Here is an 18,890-nt window from a genome sequence, read left to right on the forward strand (position 1 = left end):
ATATATATTTATTTCAACATTCTTCCTGTCCATTTAATGCAGCTGAAAGAGAAGCTTCCCTCACATTTCTACATATAATTCCCTTTAACACCATCATAGTCTAACACCCATCATTGTGTTTATTAAAAACTCTCACACAAATATATATATATATATATATATATATATATATATATATATATATATATATATATATATATATATATATATATATATATAAAACGTTGGATTCACAAGTGATGTAACACTAAATTATTGAGTTGAAAAAGCTTGGAGTGCTGGTCCATTTTGAAATATATATATTATTTTTTGGAAGCAAAAATGCCATTTGCTGGCCTGTAAGCTTCCTACCTACAAGTTGTGACTCAAAGCTCCACCAGATGTCTGTAATTCTGGCCGGAATGATTCTCGGCTTCACATTTGTGAAATGATTCAAAAGGATTCTTTTTCATGATATTCTTTACCTGTAAAAAGTGGATTATTATTGATGGGGCATTAGCTATTTCTAATTTTGATATGTACTATATGGAGCCCTTATTATAATAAGAACATTGTTTTTTTTGCATCTGTAATAGGAGTCAACTGACCACATTAGCCTGAAGCTAATGTATAACTTTTGCATGTGTTCTTCGTATAAAATATATTTACATATAAAATGCATTTGGGATGCTCCTGTGAATATTCATTATTATTTATAAGCAAAGCTTCATGTTTTTTTTTCAAAACACATCAGGTAATGGTGCTGCTCCAGCAGACTTCTGCATTGAAATCCATTTTTCAAAAGAGCAAACAGATTTTTTTATATTTATTTTTGAAATCTGACATGGGGCTAGACATATTGTCAGTTTCCCAGCTGCCCCTGGTCATGTGACTTGTGGTCTGATAAACTTTAGTCACTCTTTACTGCTGTACTGCAAGTTGGAGTGATATCACTCCCCCCCCCCCAGCAGCCTAACAACAGAACAATCGGAAGGTAACCAGATAGCAGCTCCCTGACAAATATAACAGCTCCCTGGTATATCTAAAAACAACACTCAATAGTAAAAGCCAAGTTCCACTGAGACTGATTCAGTTACATTAAGTAGGAGAATGAACAGCCTGCCAGAAAGTAGTTCCATCTTAAAGTGCAGGCACAAGTTACATGACTGGGCAGCTGGGAAACTGACAATATGTCTAGCCCCATGTCAGATTTCAAAATTGAATATAAAAAAATCTGTTTGCTCTTTTGAGAATTGGATTTCAGTGCAGAAGTCTGCTGGAGTAGCACTATTAACTGATGCGTTTTGAAAAAAACTTGTTTTCCCATGACAGTATCCCTTTTAATTATTTTCTAGTAAACTTAAGGTATGAAGATCCAAATTACGGAAAGATCCATTATCTGGAAAGCACCAGGTCCCGAGCATTCTGGATAACAGGTTCAATACCTGTACCGTGTTCTTGATTAACCAATGCACCGGTGGAAGATCAACCATGCATACATGATTACACAATTCTAAAGAGGCAATGAAAAGCAGGAATAATAAATATATGACATTAAAGAGCTAGTTCATCCCTATGACATTGTGATTTTGCAGGCAGGCAATTCTTTGTGCTTTACTAAATGTTGGCATTGATAAAGGTCTCTTGAGATCAAGTAATTTATTTAAACAATACACTCTGTTCATGTAGCAGTGGAACTGACAAGGAACATTATAGAATTAGTCACTTCTTAAACAAGTTTCAGAACAAAACCTACACATATTATCCCATTTCCCTAAATCCCTTGGTCTGTTACATAACAAGAAAAATTGTATTTACAAACATATGTTAGAACTGATCTATCTCATTGAGTAGATTCTACCTCAGTTCCCATTAAAGCTGTTGCTGGAGTGACATTGCAGTTCCCTGAATATAATTCTCTAGGCCCCGATCAATGTGCGTTCAAGGCAACACATCCAGAAAAATATTATAAAACAGACCAACACAAACATATTTATGAAATGTATTCAGGATGTTTTCATCATTGGCATAGTGCCCAAGTCCCAAGGTAATGACTAACCAGTGATAGGTACATACTGTATAAATAATTCAATTTATAAATTAAATGGCAATTTACTTATGCTAATATTCTATAAATCTTTGAAGTGACAGTCTTCCACTAATATCCCACTAGCTTTGTACATTTTCTGAATATGTTGTGCATAGGATGCTAGGGAAAGTTTGATGAAATTTACATTATTGTTACCTTTAAAACTTGTTTTTGCCCCATGGTTCGAGGGTTTGCGGGGTAATGGGAGATATAGTGAAGGTTCAATTTAATTTGGACAGTTGTCTCTCTGCAGCTAAAATAAGCTACAGTATGTTGTAAAATAAGGAAAATTTAAAAATTTAGCTAATGCAAATGGCTGAGCTGACCCGCAATACTGGCCCATGCATGGGCAAATTTAATGATAATACTTTCATTCATTTTTTTAACTCAATGTACTGCAAATATATTACATTTCATCAGTGATCGGTGAATTTGTCCCGTTTAATTTGCGAAATTTCATGCGAATTAGTGAATTCTGATGCCCGTGCCAATTTTGACGCCCGTGTTCAAGTCAATGGGCCTCCCAATAATGTTTAATGCACGTCAGTTTCGACGCGAGTGACTATTCCGATGATTGTCCACATTTTTTTGCCATAGTTTACGCGAACGTATTTGCCGGCGGCAAAATGCATAAATTCGGCGCAAATTCGCGCCTGCTGAATTTTTTCATCCATCGCTACATTTCATGGATATTTGACTTTGGATATGTTTTTCATTGAACAGCACCTTAACAATTATGACTGAGCCACTGTGTTATACACATATAGTATTTAATATAATAATAGCATATAAAACAGCATAAAATAGCAACAGACCACGACAAAATTTTATTGTGGAACTGTAAAAAAATTCACCACTTGTGAAAATGAATTTTGCTGCAAAACTGCAATGGCTGAAAAATGTCACTCACCCCTAATTATCAGTTTGTTTGGGATCTTTTTCCCTTTAAAGATGCTTTCTTTTAGCTAGGCAGCCTAAATACAAGTTAACAGAGTGTGGAGGCATAACAAAATAGGTTTACAACCAGGTTTATATATAATTCTAATACAGCGCACTTACGGCTGTTTAAATTGGATTTTTGCTTACAAATATCTATGCTTTCCTCTCTCCAACACTCCACTTGTCTGGATACAATGATATATCGCTCATTTAGTGGAGCAGCAGACTATTGGTATTACCACCAAACTAATTTTCTCATTGCACGGTTTGTAATTGCATTTGTAAATACTTATTTCAATGATGGACAATGCTTAGGGCAGGAAAAGAGTGAACTAAAGGCTAGAACACCTTTCTGAGATTCCTGCTAGTTGAAAGAGCATTGCTTCTCCCATGAATATAAAATTCTGTTCTATTTGCTTGAGAAATTGGAATCACGCCAAGCAAGCACCAACTGTGTGGCTAATTTTTATTAACACACTGTATTTTTATAAAATCTTTTATTATAGAACTTCAACAGGCGGTAAAAGAGTGCTGGTAACAAATTTAAGCTCTGGAGTCATCACATCGAATTTATTAATTGGTCTGTGTTGAGCACTGTGGGGTTCATGTATCAATGGGCCACAGAGCACGAGGGGCACAGGGCTCTGTAAGCAATCTTCATGCAATAGAGTTCACTGTGATGTGAGGAAAATGTGTTTCTTGACAGATTATTTGCATATTAAGCCTTCTATTACAGCTTAAGAGAACACTATATTTACCCAATGCTTCAAGGCAAGTGGTCATTATAATGAACATTGGGCATCACAGCACTTTTTGAGCATATTTCTGGACTGGATGAAGTTTTAGCACTAATACAAAAATAAAAATAGGGGCACAGCCACAGCCACATAGATGCAGTCTTGATTGAATTTTTATGATGACCTTATTGGATAAACAAAGTTACTGCATCTCCATCCAACCTACCATACCCATTAGCAAATAACACATTTATGTTTTTATTTGAAATAGAATGTGCAGTGTTCCCAATGCATTTGTGTGAGGAAAAAAAAGCTATTATAAGGATTTTGAGCTTTTTTAAACACAACTGTAACTAAATATACAGGTACACAGCTACCTGCAAGGAATATAAAGCCAAAAATATTTTTGCTACAAGGGTCAGTCACTAGTTTCAATAGATATTTCAATTATAACTTTAAAAATCACTGAAAATATGCAGATTTTTTTTCTACCCACTGTAGAAAATGACAAAATGTTGGGCATCAAGCATTTCGACACACAATATGCATTCTGAATTTAAAAAAGGGCCTCTAATTCATCTACCTCCCGCTGTGCAGCCTTCAACTTTACACCTGTCAACTAACTAGCACTGCATCTTTTCAATCACAATATTCAATAGATGCTTCATCCTGTTGACATTTTATCATTTCATAATATGTATAAAGTTAAGCGACAGAAACTATGACATGATGTCAGTCATTAGAATGTATTCTTTTGGAGCCTCGTACATCACTCCTATGTTTTACAAATTCACAGAAACATTAAAAATGCATTTTGTTGTTTCAGGTTTATATTGATGAATTACAAAGAAAAAAAAATGAAAACATTGGAAAGGTTAGGGCAACGTTTATACATTATAATAATGTCTATAACAGACATGACCTTATGTCATGTTAACACTATAATAATGTGACTGCTTTATTATCAGCAGCCTTGGAGGTAAATCACAATGGGATATTGTTTCAATAGGAAGTGTAGGGACAATAAATATCAGAAATATGCATACACAAATGTGAAAGCTGTGTGATCATTTATATTTAGAGTAGATCAGAGCTATAATCTCTTATAGAAATTAGCCCTAAATTCTAGAGAATGGCACCCAAAAATGTTGGCATACCCTGCCAGCTACCCAAAAAAAAAACCCATGTAATTTTATATATTTTGGAGCAATTCTGGCTGGTAATATAAAATCGGCCTAACATTATTAATTTCTTCTGCCATATTCTCAGGCTTTAATACAGTTACCGCTGCTCACCTATTTGTCATGACAGTTAGTGGCAGGCACAGCTGGGACTGCTTGTCATCCTTCACTGCTAACTAGCTTCCATGTGTCCCCTTGTATGAATAAAAGAAGAACTTGAGCAGATTGTATTTTATCAGTATGTGTGACAGCTGGTCACAATTCTTTGATCTGACTTGTGTCTATATCAACAAGTACTATGAGTGTCCCAAAGAAGTCTGAAGTCCCATGGAATGTAAATTGTGAATATTTATGAATCTTGAACAAATTTATATTATCTGTAGAAATCCCATTGGATTAAAAAAAGTTCTTCATTTTTAATCAAAACATGGCTAACCCTTATAAATATGAATATATAACAATACTTTTTATGAATGCTCACAAAGCATGACTTCTTTTTTCCTCATGCTAGATTGCCTTTCCTTTCCCCATCCCAAAAGAGACTTTTAAATACTTAGTAGGCTCATGTGGAATATTTGAAGGGGCACAACTCAACTAATATACACATGGGTGCTGGTAATGCACAAAGATGCAGCCACATACCTTATAAGGAAGCAGAATACATCCTCCAGCTGACCACATTGACCGTTTAAAATTGTGTTTGTGAGTATGGTACGCAAAAATTAAGGAGATTAGAAATTAGGACTCTTTTATGAAGCACTACTGCAGTTGTGGTTGTGCACATTTTGTCACAGTCATTGTAAGAATATTAGGAGACATGTGCCCAAGATTGCACTTATGCTCACAAATGAGCCCTATTGTATTTTTGTCACATGCTGACAAAGGAAGATGTTGATACCTTGGGAGGTAATAGGGAGATATTCCTTAAAGAGGTGTGATTGGAAACAGAAATTATCTAAGGGAGAGTGGGGTAAAAGTGTATGGAAATTCCCACAAATAAAATGAGCAGAATTTGGGAAATTAAAAATAAAAACAATGAAGGAGAAAGGAATGGAGCTATAAGCGCAGGGGCTGTATGACAAAGGATCCGAATGACCAGCAGCCAAATTATACTGGTCTAGGTCAGAGATATGCAGAATCACATGTAGCTGTGTTTAGGTGACAAGGAATGGGTTTCAATGGGTTTCATGTTTTCATGAAAGCGCTGTTATATTCTGGTTTCTGTATCATAACGCATTATAATTGTGAGAGTCTGTATTGTATTTATTTATGTTATATTTATGTGAATCACTTGATCCAGGGAATGTTTCTGATCGCCATTAGGGTCAGGAAGGAATTTTTTCCCTCTTGAAGCATAATTGCCACTGGCTTCAGGCTGGGTTTTTTGCCTTCCTCTGGATCAGAACAGTGCACATATGATATTATATTTTAAGTTTTATTTGTCACAGCAGCAGTAGGACCTTGCCAGAGTACTGCACAGGTAAGTTTAGAAGAGGGAGAAAGGAGGTTCTCTCCTGTGACTGCACGGTGGGTTGATTGATACAGACGCTACTGCTGCTTGTGCTAGGGGGCAGAACGCTTGGATTTCCTATCATCGACACACTGCAGATGCAGGTCGGGCAGCAGGGCTGCTGAACTTCTCTCATGTTGCTGGCCGAGCATAGTAGCGATCTCTTGTTAAATTCTGGCTTTAGAATATTGCCTTGGGTTAAGCTGGCAAGGTCCTATTTATTTAATAAAATATGAATAAATGCTCTGGCCATTTACAGCCACCTCTGTCTCCTGGTTTCATTAAAGTATGTAATAATGTGGTCCAGTGGGTTAGCTCAAGGTGAAGGGTCAAATTGAGGAGTCCCCTTGTCAAGTATGGTGCATGGGTAAGAAGAAGAAATGTGCAAATGTGAAAGTGTATGGCACTTGAGGTGAATATAAGTGTTAGAAAAATCTGACAATGACATTCAGGGTTCAGAGGAATCAGATAGTTTATTCTCGATGCGAGGAGACAAGCAATCTGCTAGTTGTCTGGCTTATACAGGAAGTTTCAGGGTTTTTATAGATGTAAAATGCTGTAATCTTGCTGTAGCTGGTCTGGCCCCACTTTCACTTCCTTTATTCAGGGGCCAGCTAGCTGCTTACATATGTAATTGTCTCAAACTGTCACAAGGACTTGTTATAGTAAAAATAAGCTACGTTTCACATATCATGCATTTCAAGAATTTCTTGAATTTCCTTACAATAAGAAAATGCTTGTCGGCAATGGGTGAGAGTGGCAAGTGAGGCGAGGTAATACTGGCATAATGGAGAGAAGAAAAGAGGCACTTGGGAGAAGTGTCATTTGTCACAAAAAGGCAGGTTAAGCTGAGGGAATCGGGCTGAGATTGCAACATGGGATGAGGGAGGTGGCTAAATGGTGGCTCATGCGGCAAAGATAAAAGATGAAGAATAGCACACAGAGAATAGGAAAAGGCAGTAAGGAAAACGATACTGGCAACCTGAGTAGAAAAGGAGAGCATGGAGGCAGGAAACCCATGAATATAAAGAAAGAAAAAAGGGCAACGTACAATAAATATTTCAAAAGAAAACCAGTTTATGGGGTAGAAGGTAAATGGCACTGTACAGGTTATTCCCCTATTAAATGTTACATGTATTATACATGTATTATATATATGTATATGTCATTTCTAAACATTGGTTACGGAATTAAACATATATTAATAAAAGACAATGGGTAAATGCATGGGGGAAGAACTAATTACCAAGATTGGTAGAAATATATTTTTACTTTTTCATTATTAAATAATTATTGAAATGCATCATACAGACACATCTTGCATACTTTATGTTTTGTATGTCACTACCTGCGCTTTATATTATTTGTACTGAAAATGTGTTCATCCACCTGGTACATACAGCCTTCTTTGACATAACATGCTGACAGCTGTTGTGTAAATGGATAATTTCTCTTCACACTTAGTCCTTTTAAGGATTCATTATACATTTGTTCTGTATTGTTAGGTATTGTCTTCAGCATTTCTAGGCATACGCATTGTCTCTGAAGACAAATTCTCCTGCTGTGATAGTACATGATTGCTGCATGCAGTCTAGCTAAAACAAATCCTATAAAATGTCTCAAGTTATGGCAGCTAATGCATTATTTTGTGACCATAAATGCAGCATTTGGCCTGTAGTCCTGTACTAATGGCAAATGAGCACATCTTTCTTTAGGCACCAGCTACTCCATGGCATACTTTTGTGTTTACACTTTGGGGCCGATTCACTAACTTCGAGTGAAGGGTTCGAAGTAAAAAAACTTCGAATTTCTAAGTGTTTTTTGGGCTACTTCGACCAATCGAATGGGCTACTACGACCTTCGACTACAACTACGACTTCGATTCGAACTATTCAAACTAAAAATCGTTCGACCATTCGACCATTTGATAGTCGAAGTACTGTCTCTTTAAGAAAAAACTTCCACCCCCTAGTTCGCCATCTAAAAGCTACCGAACTCAATGTTAGCCTATGGGGAAGGTCCCCATAGGCTTTCCTAAGTTTTTTGATCAAAGGATATTCCTTCAATCGTTGGATTAAAATCCTTCAAATCGTTTGATTCAAAGGATTTTATCGTTCGATCGAAGGAATAATCCTTCGATCGTTCGATCGCACTATTTGCGCTAAAATCCTTCGACTTCGATATTCGAAGTCGAAGGATTTTAATTCCCAGTCGAATATCGAGGGTTAATTAACCCTCGATATTCGACCCTTTGTGAATCGGCCACTTTATGTAATATATAATTATGTTAGTACTGATTATATGTATTATGTGATTATACTCTACATATTTAGTTTGTAACTAGTGCATTTATTGGTATTACATGCTTTCTTGGGAAATCCTTTATTGTTTTTAATGTTGATGGTGTTTACAGGGCCGCCATCAGGGGGGGGGGACAGGTGGGACTGTTGTCCCGGGCCAGGCAGGGCCGGACTGGGAGAAAAAAGCAGCCCTGGCAAAAAAAATCAAAGCAGCCCACTTCAGGTATTGGATTGGTTATCTGGAAACCCATTTTTCAGAAAGCTCCAAATTAGGAAAGGCCGTCTCCCATAGACTCCATTATATGCAAACAATCCAAATGTTTAAAAGATTTAATTTTCTCTGTAATAATAAAACAGTAGTTTGAGCCAAACTAAGATATAATTAGTCTTTATTGGGAGCAAGTTTTTTTAATCCATTCCTTGGACACAATTATACAGGGGAATATTAGATAAAAACCTGTGAACAGATGCCCGAAGCCTGCCATGTCCTGCATAGAAAACTGCACATAGATAGTTAGAATCTCAGATGCCATAAAGCAGGGCAAGACTGCTGTGAATAATTAAACTGTGCAGTGATATTATCAGTATTATGACATAACAGAGTTGACGCGTTTCATGGCGTCTTGCCACTTCCTCAGAAGCACAGGCATAAGCATAGACCTAAGCATCTGAGGAAGTGGCGAAACGCCACGAAACGCGTCAAGTGTGGGGGAGAAGTCATATCCACATAATGTACTGATGATTTTAAAGGATATCTAATAAAGAATGTTTTAATTCCTCCTAACCACTGTGTGCTCCATATCGCTATTGCTACACATATATCTGTAGGACACGAGACTGCTTGTAATTTGTTACTACACAGGCGCAAATGAAGAATTCTTTCCCAAAAATAAACTAAAAACACTTTTTTCTAACATATAAGGCAACATTTATAAGATTAATAGACAGCTAACTCACACACAGTGCAGATTTCAAAATGTACATGACCTATAACTTTAGATGAACAGTATTATACATAGATATATATATATATATATATTTTTTTTTATTCATGTCAGTATCACTTTAAGTAGCAGGTAGTAGTTGTTCTTACCTGCCCTTTCTCTGTACAGTTGGAGGGGGGGGGCAAGGGGGGAAATGCAGAACAGCAGCAGAAAATTCCATCCTTCCCTTCATCCCTTCATTGGAGCGTTTGAAAAGCACTGCAAAGTTTTCCCCGTGCAGCTCTTCAGTTTCCGGCTCACTTCTGCTGCGCGCCCTCTACTGGTAGGAAATGTTAGTGCGGGTCCTGCAAAATGACATTTCTCTCTTCATCCAAGCGCAAGGGCCCTGCGCACAAGAGATTGCACAGTCGCACACTGTCAATGCGGCCCATTTACACGGCATGGGCAGCGGCCCAACGGGCATTTGCCCGTATTCACAAATGGCCAGTCCGGGCCTGGGGCCAGGCCATGCTGCACTTTCTTGCACAGCCGGGCCCCTGCCATCAGTGAGCTGCAGACTTCGGAAGGGCTGGGTGGAGCTCCGATGACTGCTTCTTGTGATTGTTTGGGAGAAGTTTGAACCTTCCCTCAACTTTATCCAATCACCATGCAGCTTTACCGGGACTTACATTTCACTGGCGAATCAGAGCACAAGAAACTGAAGATACCGGCTAATTGTTTTTTTTTTAAAAATGTATGGGTCCTGGCTAATTGTTTTTTAAAAAAAATGTGTGGGGGCCCTGGCTAATTGTTTTTTTTTCAAAAAATGTGTGGTGGCCCTGGCTAATTGTTTCTTTGTTTTTTTAATGTGTGGGGGCCTTGGCCAATTGTTTTTTTTTAAATGTGTGGGGGTCCTGGATAATTGTTTTTTATTTAAAAAAAAACTTGTAGGGGTCCAGGCCAAATTTTTTTTTAATAACTCGTAGGGGCCCTGGCCACTAATATATTTTTTTCTTTAACCACCACCCTGACCACCAAAACTTGTAGGAGGAGCCTGGGCACCAAAGTTCTTTTTTTAACTTGTAGAGGGGCACTTAATGTTTTAATGCCTGTGTCTTGTGTAACCTTCATCCTGAGGGAGAGGTGGCGAGGGGGCCCAGAAAATTGTGTTGTGCGGGGCCCCGTGATTTCTGATGGCAGCCCTGGGGGTGTTTATGTTGATGGTCAAAACTTAAACCTGGGCAGTGTAAAAGGCAAAGTACATACTGATCATCTCAAACTACATTCTGGATACTAGTTCTTATACTTGTATCATTATCCTTAATTTATATAGCACCAGCACATGCCACAATGCTTTATAGAGATTATACATCATTCATATAGATCCCTGCCATAGTGTACAATCTAAAACCCTATCAAATAATCTATATGGTCAATTTTATCAAGACCCAATTAACCTTTTTCTAACCTACACAAACTCCTGTCATATAGTACACAAGCTGGACCCCATTGCAGCAATGCTTACAACTATACCACTGTGCTATGATTCTGTAACATATACAGTATAAGCAAGTGCAGGTAGCAAAGAGGGGCTAACAGGATGGTTTCCTGTTCGTTTTTCTTGTTTACAACCTTATTACTTTTAGCTTAGTTACAGAACCGGTTTCAGATTCCATTACAGCTGAACTAATGGAATATTTACAACTTCCAACAATTACAAAAGTGTCAGGATCATGAGGTTGGCGATGCGTGGAACTGTGTGTTTCTGATGCACTAACACCTCTTTACAATATATGCAATAAAGATTTAATGGTTGACAGCTTCACTTCCTTTAGCAATAGATTAAACACATTTTAATATGTCGGGCCCTTCACGTCAAAATGTTAACATTTTCTTTCAATTAGAACTAGTCAAACATTTTTCAGGTGCAAGGCAATGATTTATGTTCAAGAGCGAAGCAAACATGTAAATGCATCACAGCGTCACAGACAAATGTGCTTCATACCCTTCAAGTACCCACTGCACGTTAGGAATTATTGTTTTTTAATGAGGACACTTATACATGAACCCTGACATTGAATTTGATTCTGTATCACGTGCCACTATAGGATTACCTTCTGAAACCTGCAAGCCGCAACAGCCATTTAGTGGTCAAATGGCCATAACTGAAAAACATGCTGTGAAGTGGAGTTAAAATACGGTAATGTTATTGCATGTATTCAGCTACATTCTTTAAGAATAAATTGAACATTTAAAATAGCATCTGTTTTTAGTCTTTTTGCCTTCATCCCTAGTACTAAAGCAATACACTGCCTCTATTTAGCTGTAACTGGTTCACCTATTTTAAATTGCATATTGGATTAATTGCAGTTATTTTAACTATTCTTTAAGTGACCCACGAAGAAGAGGGAAGAAAGCTGCAGGTCTAATAAAATAATAACGCTGTAGCTTTTGGGGTTGTTATTGTTGGTTACATTATGAGTATATTCCCAGATCTCAATATGTTGTGAGGACATAAACCATTTGGAGAGTCTATGTAATAACAGAATGCTGTGCTTGAGAGGTTATACATTTTTTAGGGCATAATATTTAAATCTATGCCAAAAGTCTACAGCCAGTAACATAAAGGGTAAACATCTAGCAGAACACCTGTATAGCTCCCTTGTCCCTTCCTTAACTGCATCAATCCAGCTGCTTATGTAGGATGTTTCCCTGGACCTACTAGGCAAATGCAGAGCTAAGCAATGATGGTGTCTGCCACCTTGTTTGGCCACATCACTTATGGTAGTGTACAGCAAGCCAACCTAGTCTTGACTACGAGTGAAGGCAAGGTGAAGGAGAAACATGCAAGTGGCTTTTGGTTAAAAAAAATTCAGTTCCCATTTCAGGTGTAATTTAGTTCAAGAAATTAGTGGGTATTCTGAAAATATACTGTAGCATTGGATTATTGTGTGAACCTAACAGACGCCCGACTCACATTCTTCACCTTGATCTTCCTTTAATAAATTGAATGGGCAACTAAGCTGTGCAAATCAATAGCAACAACATGAATGTCTGCAGTCACAGTTTAATTCAGAAAGTACAGATAAGGATGTATCTTTTGCTAGGGTATCCATTCTCTGCAGCTCTACATTCTGACTTTTTTAATAGCTCAGAACAGTTACAAAGGCTTCAGTTTCACCCAGTTTGTAAATAGGTGATATGATATTCCAGAAAGAAAATTTGATACAAGAAGTTAAAGACATTAATGAATCCTTACCTTAGGATTGATTCATATTAAATGCAATTACAGTCAAACTTCAAGTTATAATTCCTAATTTTAAGTTGTGCATAATTTTTTTTGTAGTCGATTCAAATGCATTTGAATGGGTTGCTTAACATATTATACTTATACTAAATTTTCCTGCATTTTACACCAAAATCTTGTCCCTTATGTCTTCTGTGAATGTTATTATTATTATTCTATGGCCACACATCTTGTATTCCATTAGGCTGTGCATCTGTCCTGAGCTGGTTTACCCTTCAGATTGTTCTTTACCTAGGGTCGAATATCAAGGGTTAATTAACCCTCGATATTCAACTGCCGAATTAAAATCCTTCGACTTCGAATATCGAAGTCGAAGGATTTAGCGCAATTCGTTCGATCGAACGATCAAAGGAATAATCGTTCGATCTAACGATTAAATCCTTCGAATCGAACAAATCGAAGGATTTGAATCCATCGATCAAAGGATTATCCTTCGATCAGAAAATTCATAGGAAGCCTATAGGGACCTTCCCCATAGGCTAACATTGGCCTCGGTAGGTTTTAGGTGGCGAACTAGGGGGTCGAAGTTTTTTTTAAAGAGACAGTACTTCGACTATCGAATAGTCGAAAGATTTTTTTAGTTCGAATCGTTCGATTCAAAGGGTTGAAGTAGCCCATTCGATGGTCGAAGTAGCCCATTCGATGGTCGAAGTAGCCAAAAAAAACACTTTGAAATTCGAAGTATTTTTCCTCTATTCTTTCACTCGGGCTAAGTGAATGGGCCCCTGAGTGTCTTCAACAATCAAGAAACTTTTTTTTTCTTTTTTAAACTCTGCTGCCTTTTTTCATGCTGCCCTGTAGGGTTTAGTAGGGGCTATAACCATCAAACTAATGTTACTGTAATTAACAATCATAACCTATGATCACAATTGAAACAGACCATTAATTATAAAGCATAAACTGCTTAAATCAATTTTTCTTATAATGCTTAGGGGCCGATTCACTAAATTCGAGTGAAGGATTCGAATGTAAAAAACTTCGAATTTTGAAGTATTTTTTGGGTACTTCGACCATCGAATTGGTTGAATTTGTTCGAATTCGAACGATTCGAACGATTCGAAGTAAAAATCATTCGACTATTCGACCATTCGATAATCGAAGTACTGTCTCTTTAAAAAATACTTCGACCACCTACTTCGGTAGATAAAACCTACCGAAGTCAATGTTAGCCTATGGGGAAGGTCCCCATAGGCTTGCCTGTGATTTTTGATCGAAGGATTTTCCTTCGATCGTTGGATTAAAATCCTTCGAATCGTTCGATTCGAAGGATTTAATCGTTCGATTCGAAGGATTTAATCATTCGATCGAACGAAAAATCCTTCGATCGATCGATCGCAGGATTTGCGCAAAATCGTTCGACTTCGATATTCGAAGTCGAATGATTTTAGTTCCTGGTCGAATATCGAGGGTTAATTAACCCTCGATATTCGACCCTTAGTAAATCTGCCCCTTAGTTTCTTCCTTCCACCTTGATTCAAGTACACAGATAATAAAAAAATAAATAATTTCAGCTGATAAATATGAGCCAGCCCAAATACAAATACTTTGCTTTAGAAGCACAGTCACAAGAAAAAAACAAACAAATGATTTTGCCAAACTGTAATTGCATAAATGACTCTACAACCAGAACAGAAAACCCATCCAATATATGATATTCACATTCCTGCCTTGTCCTTTTTAGATCCTTTTTTCTGTATCTATTTGAAGTGGAAAAACCAGAAACAGGAATTGATGGGAAACAAATTGCCTCGTCTGGAAACACAGTGACTAAAAGAGTAGTAGCGGCAAAAGCAATTACAGAATGTCAGAAATGTGTCAAGGCATCAGAAATGACCCATGGTTATTATTATTATCCCTACAAAGCTGTCAGTCTGAAGTATTTGGATCATCTTGTAGTATGTCAGTAAGCACTAGAGGGCAGTAGACCAACTAGCTATGGTTATTGAATATTTTGTTTAGATATGCAAAAAAAGAATATACCAATTAAAATATTAATATAAAGTTTTTCACTGAAATTTTTTTATGCATTTTATGCAGTATTCTTTGTGTTCTTTAAAATATTTTTTTCAATAAAAATGCACATCACTTGGGAATTCATATATTTTGTGCATGGCATTTATAGTCATGTTTAATATTACTTTTCTGAATTCCATAAAAGCCAAAACACCTCTAATATTAAGACACTGCAAACTAATACAGCCCTTGCAAATTCGTATGCCAGTGCATAGTACAGAACTACAACATTATAACATTATGGATATAGTTATACATAGTTAATTATGTTGAGATACTTGGGACATACTGGAAATTAGTCTTTATTTGGCATAATTGGCAGATTATTTTAGTCCTTTACAACTTCTTTTGGTTAGTCTACATAGGCATAAAAGTAATATTAAAAATTACCCTGCTTTACTTGCAGTATGTAAGTAGTGCATCCTAGGTGTCATTTAACCCCTCCTATTATGGAAAACAAGGTATAAGATTGAGAATCTGTGTTCTATGGCAGTAGATCGGAAACTGTGGAACTGGTCCCCTTAGTAAGTTGTGGAGCAGTGGCTGGGTATCTTATCTAGAATGCCAGTTAGGGTACAATTTAAGGGACTATTGTTGAATGGCTCATACAGCAATGTATAAATATATCTGTAACCATTTTATGGACTAAGGTGGCCTGACCAAATGTTTGACCTCAAAGGGGCCGGAACCAAAAAAAGTAGAATACCACTTCCTTAAAGTAGCAAAATGTATTCTGCCCATTGTTTTAGTTGCAATCTTTTCTGGTACAAAAACAGCCTTTCTACCTCTGTTATATTTCTTTGCTGATTTTTATCATCTGTGCTAGTAAATTACTGGCCAAATGACACTATAAGTCCCATGTTCAGAGCAACTGTCTAAGGAAGAACACATTACCCTTCCCAAATAAAGCTTGTAGCGATTTTGGGAGACTGGAGTGACACGTGGGTTTTACCACCAGCGATTCACATTATTGTCTATCGGAAAGCTTTTTACTGGAGAGTGCAGGAGATTAGATGCCCAGAGAAGCAGCGATTTATCACTAGCGATTAATCTCCTGGTGTGTCACTGCCCTAAATAAAAATGATTATTATTATTACCAAAAAAAATAAGATTTTTTTCAATTTCAAAACATAAAAAATCTGAATACATTATCAAAACAAACATGATTTATTATGTTGATGCAGACTGAATTTTTAAACAAAATATATATGTATTTAAAAGCATTTTCATTTCTGTCTCTGTATAATGGTAACACTATCTAGGCAACATCATAGTAACAACTCAAACCACCCTTGTATCACAGTTCTTCACAGTGGTTTTGAGCATCCTGGTGCCTATTAATGGGCCTAGATCAGGCCCTAAACAATTGGAAACTTGTTATAATTATTACAGTTGTCCTAGTAACAGTTAATTTTTCAGGAGGAATCTTGGTGATGTTATAGCAACTGCTAAGCATAATCGCTTCAACATCTTCATAATGATGTGCTCTAAATGCTGGTACTGTAAACAATATATTTCAGACAGGATCCATAACAGCCTTGTCAAAATGATCTGTTATAAATATTAAAACAAACACAATCTCAGCCATTAAGCATAACAGGACTGAAGAATTTTAAGAAAAGGGAGGGATGTGCAGCCACAGGTGTAACAGAAAAAAAACCTTGTTTTAAGCATGGAAGCATTTTAGGTTATTTTCTTCCATCATATTCTCACTCACATTTATAGTTATTCAAAGTGTATCCTAGTTAAATAATATATTTTGCTGAATTTGGTTTCTTAGACAGGTCATTTGATTTACGTCCCAAAAACAGTATATATTGTATGAAGTTATCAATTTGAACCAGAATGAGAAATATATCTTTAAGGGTAGGACTCCACAAGCGATTTTGTCGCGATCGGATGCGTCTGCATCCGACAGTCGGATTGCGTCGGATCAACGCTGCGACACCATGCGACAATTCTATCTGTTGCCTTATTTTTGTCCAATGTGACAATTTGCATGCGTTTTGTCGCAGCGCGTCGGATCGCGACAAAATCGCTCGTGGAGTCCTACCCTTAGGCTTCATTACAGCAAAGAAATTCCAGATAGTTCATGAGATCTAAGAATCATAAATGATTATGAGACCAAAAATGACTATAAAAAGCAGCAATTATATTTCTGCCATTTTTTCTGTAGAACATCAGGGCTTCACAAAGGCCTATACATCCCCTACATCAGAAATACTGAATGCTCTCTTAAACCTTCTTTTATGGAAGAGGACTATGGGGTGTTTTTGTAAAAATACATAGTTTTTACAATAGGTCTTTACTATTTTAAACATGGCATCTCATGTCTTCATACACAAAAGTACAAGTTTGATGACAGTGTCCCTTTAAAATGCATGTTAATACACGTACATGTAGTTGGAAAGCAGCCTATTATGCATTTATGTTGATTAACAGAAAAATAAATGTTGTTTGATGTTCATTAAAGAAAGGCAATGGTTAATAAAGGGAAAATTATAATGATCTTTTGTGAATTCGAAATTATATATTTTTGTAAGGTCTTTCTTTAGCAGGCAAACTCTTGTGTCAACATGTTTATTTCCCCAGGGATTTGTAACATGGTGGTATAACACAGTTTATAATATAATTTATAGTTATGGCTGAATTAACCATTAAGAGAACACACCAACATTACAGGGAGACATGTTGTTGAGTTCTTCGAATGGAAAAAAATTGGAAGTTCACGTGGTCTTGCAGACAAACATAACAACAGTTTTTTTCATAGCCACTAGCACAAATTATCCACTTTTCAGTAATGTATATAGTTCCCAATATATTATAAATAATAAAACATTAGGATTCCGAGGCCACTTGGCTTTCTCCTGCTGTCTACCTTCTTGATACTCTTCCTCTAATGGCTTTCACGTTTCTGACACAGCACATCATTTAGGGGTGCCCTCTTCAAGAAAAGAACTAGATCCCTGACTGGTGAGGTATGATGGAATCCTGACCCCTTCCTTCCTCTTCAGTGGAGCCTTAGCTGCTCAGCTAGCTGTTTACCTCTGTTTCTCAACAACCACAGTTAGCTCCACAGATCTGGTCTACCACTTCACTGGCACCTCTCTGAGGTAGCTAACCTCTGGCTCTCTGGCATCACCCTGTCTTATCTTCTCATTTCATCCAAACAGGAAGTGGTCACTGCTCTCCCCCTATTATACACTTCCCCCTATTGTACACTTCCAGGGGCTTGTGAGCAACATGTTGCTGTAGGCTGCCAATTCACATAAAGACTACCCAATAGCCAATCACAACACTAACAATGCACCCCCAAGAACTTTTTCATGCTTATGTTGCTCCCCAACTCTCTTTTTACATTTGAATGTGCAGGGCCAGATTTCCCCTGAGGCTGCCTGGAGGCCAGTGTCCTCTGGCACCCCCTCCTTTTTACAGGATCATGTGCATGTGCATCCTTTCTGTACTGGAGCTGGGCACAGGCCCGGATTTGTGGAAAGGCCACCAAGGCCTGGGTCTAGGGCAGCAGGATTTTAGGGGGGGCGGCATGCTGCTCAACCACACCCACATTTTTTGAGAAACACTGGGGATGCACAGGAGATATGATAGTTTTTTAAATTTCCCATGCGCCAATACCCATTACTCTGGTCCCAATTACCAAAATTTGCCAGAGTAAAGGGGGAGGGGCAACGAACGGCAGTTGGCCTAGGGGCGCCCGATATGTAAATCTGGCCCTGGCTGGGCAGCATTCCGCCCCTTAATTTATGCCACCCTAAGGCCGGGCCTTTGTGGCCTCACCACTAATCCTGGCCTGGGATTGTGTCTCACAGGTAAAAAAAAGGTTGGGGACCCCCACAGTGATCTCCAACCAGTGGCTCATGAGCAACATGTTGCTCACCAACACCTTGGATGTTG

General features: G+C 37.6%; 1 protein-coding gene across 4 annotated transcripts in view; it reads right to left on the minus strand.

Annotated features, from left to right (window-relative positions):
• The window catches only part of LOC108697217 (cadherin-23), a 599,373-nt gene that overhangs the window by 216,660 nt on the left and 363,823 nt on the right, over positions 1-18,890 (minus strand). The window contains exon 15 of one of the 4 annotated variants that reach the window (XM_041571127.1): positions 16,164-16,529. The exons of the other annotated variants lie outside the window; for them this stretch is intronic. Coding sequence (XP_041427061.1) covers positions 16,386-16,529 — 144 coding nt within the window. The 3' untranslated portion in view covers positions 16,164-16,385. Of the gene's footprint in view, positions 1-16,163; positions 16,530-18,890 lie in introns of those variants that run through there. 4 annotated transcript variants of the gene reach the window in all.

Source organism: Xenopus laevis, chromosome 7S (genome assembly GCF_017654675.1).
Source record: "Xenopus laevis strain J_2021 chromosome 7S, Xenopus_laevis_v10.1, whole genome shotgun sequence".
In the NCBI taxonomy this organism is placed as follows: Eukaryota; Metazoa; Chordata; class Amphibia; order Anura; family Pipidae; genus Xenopus; species Xenopus laevis.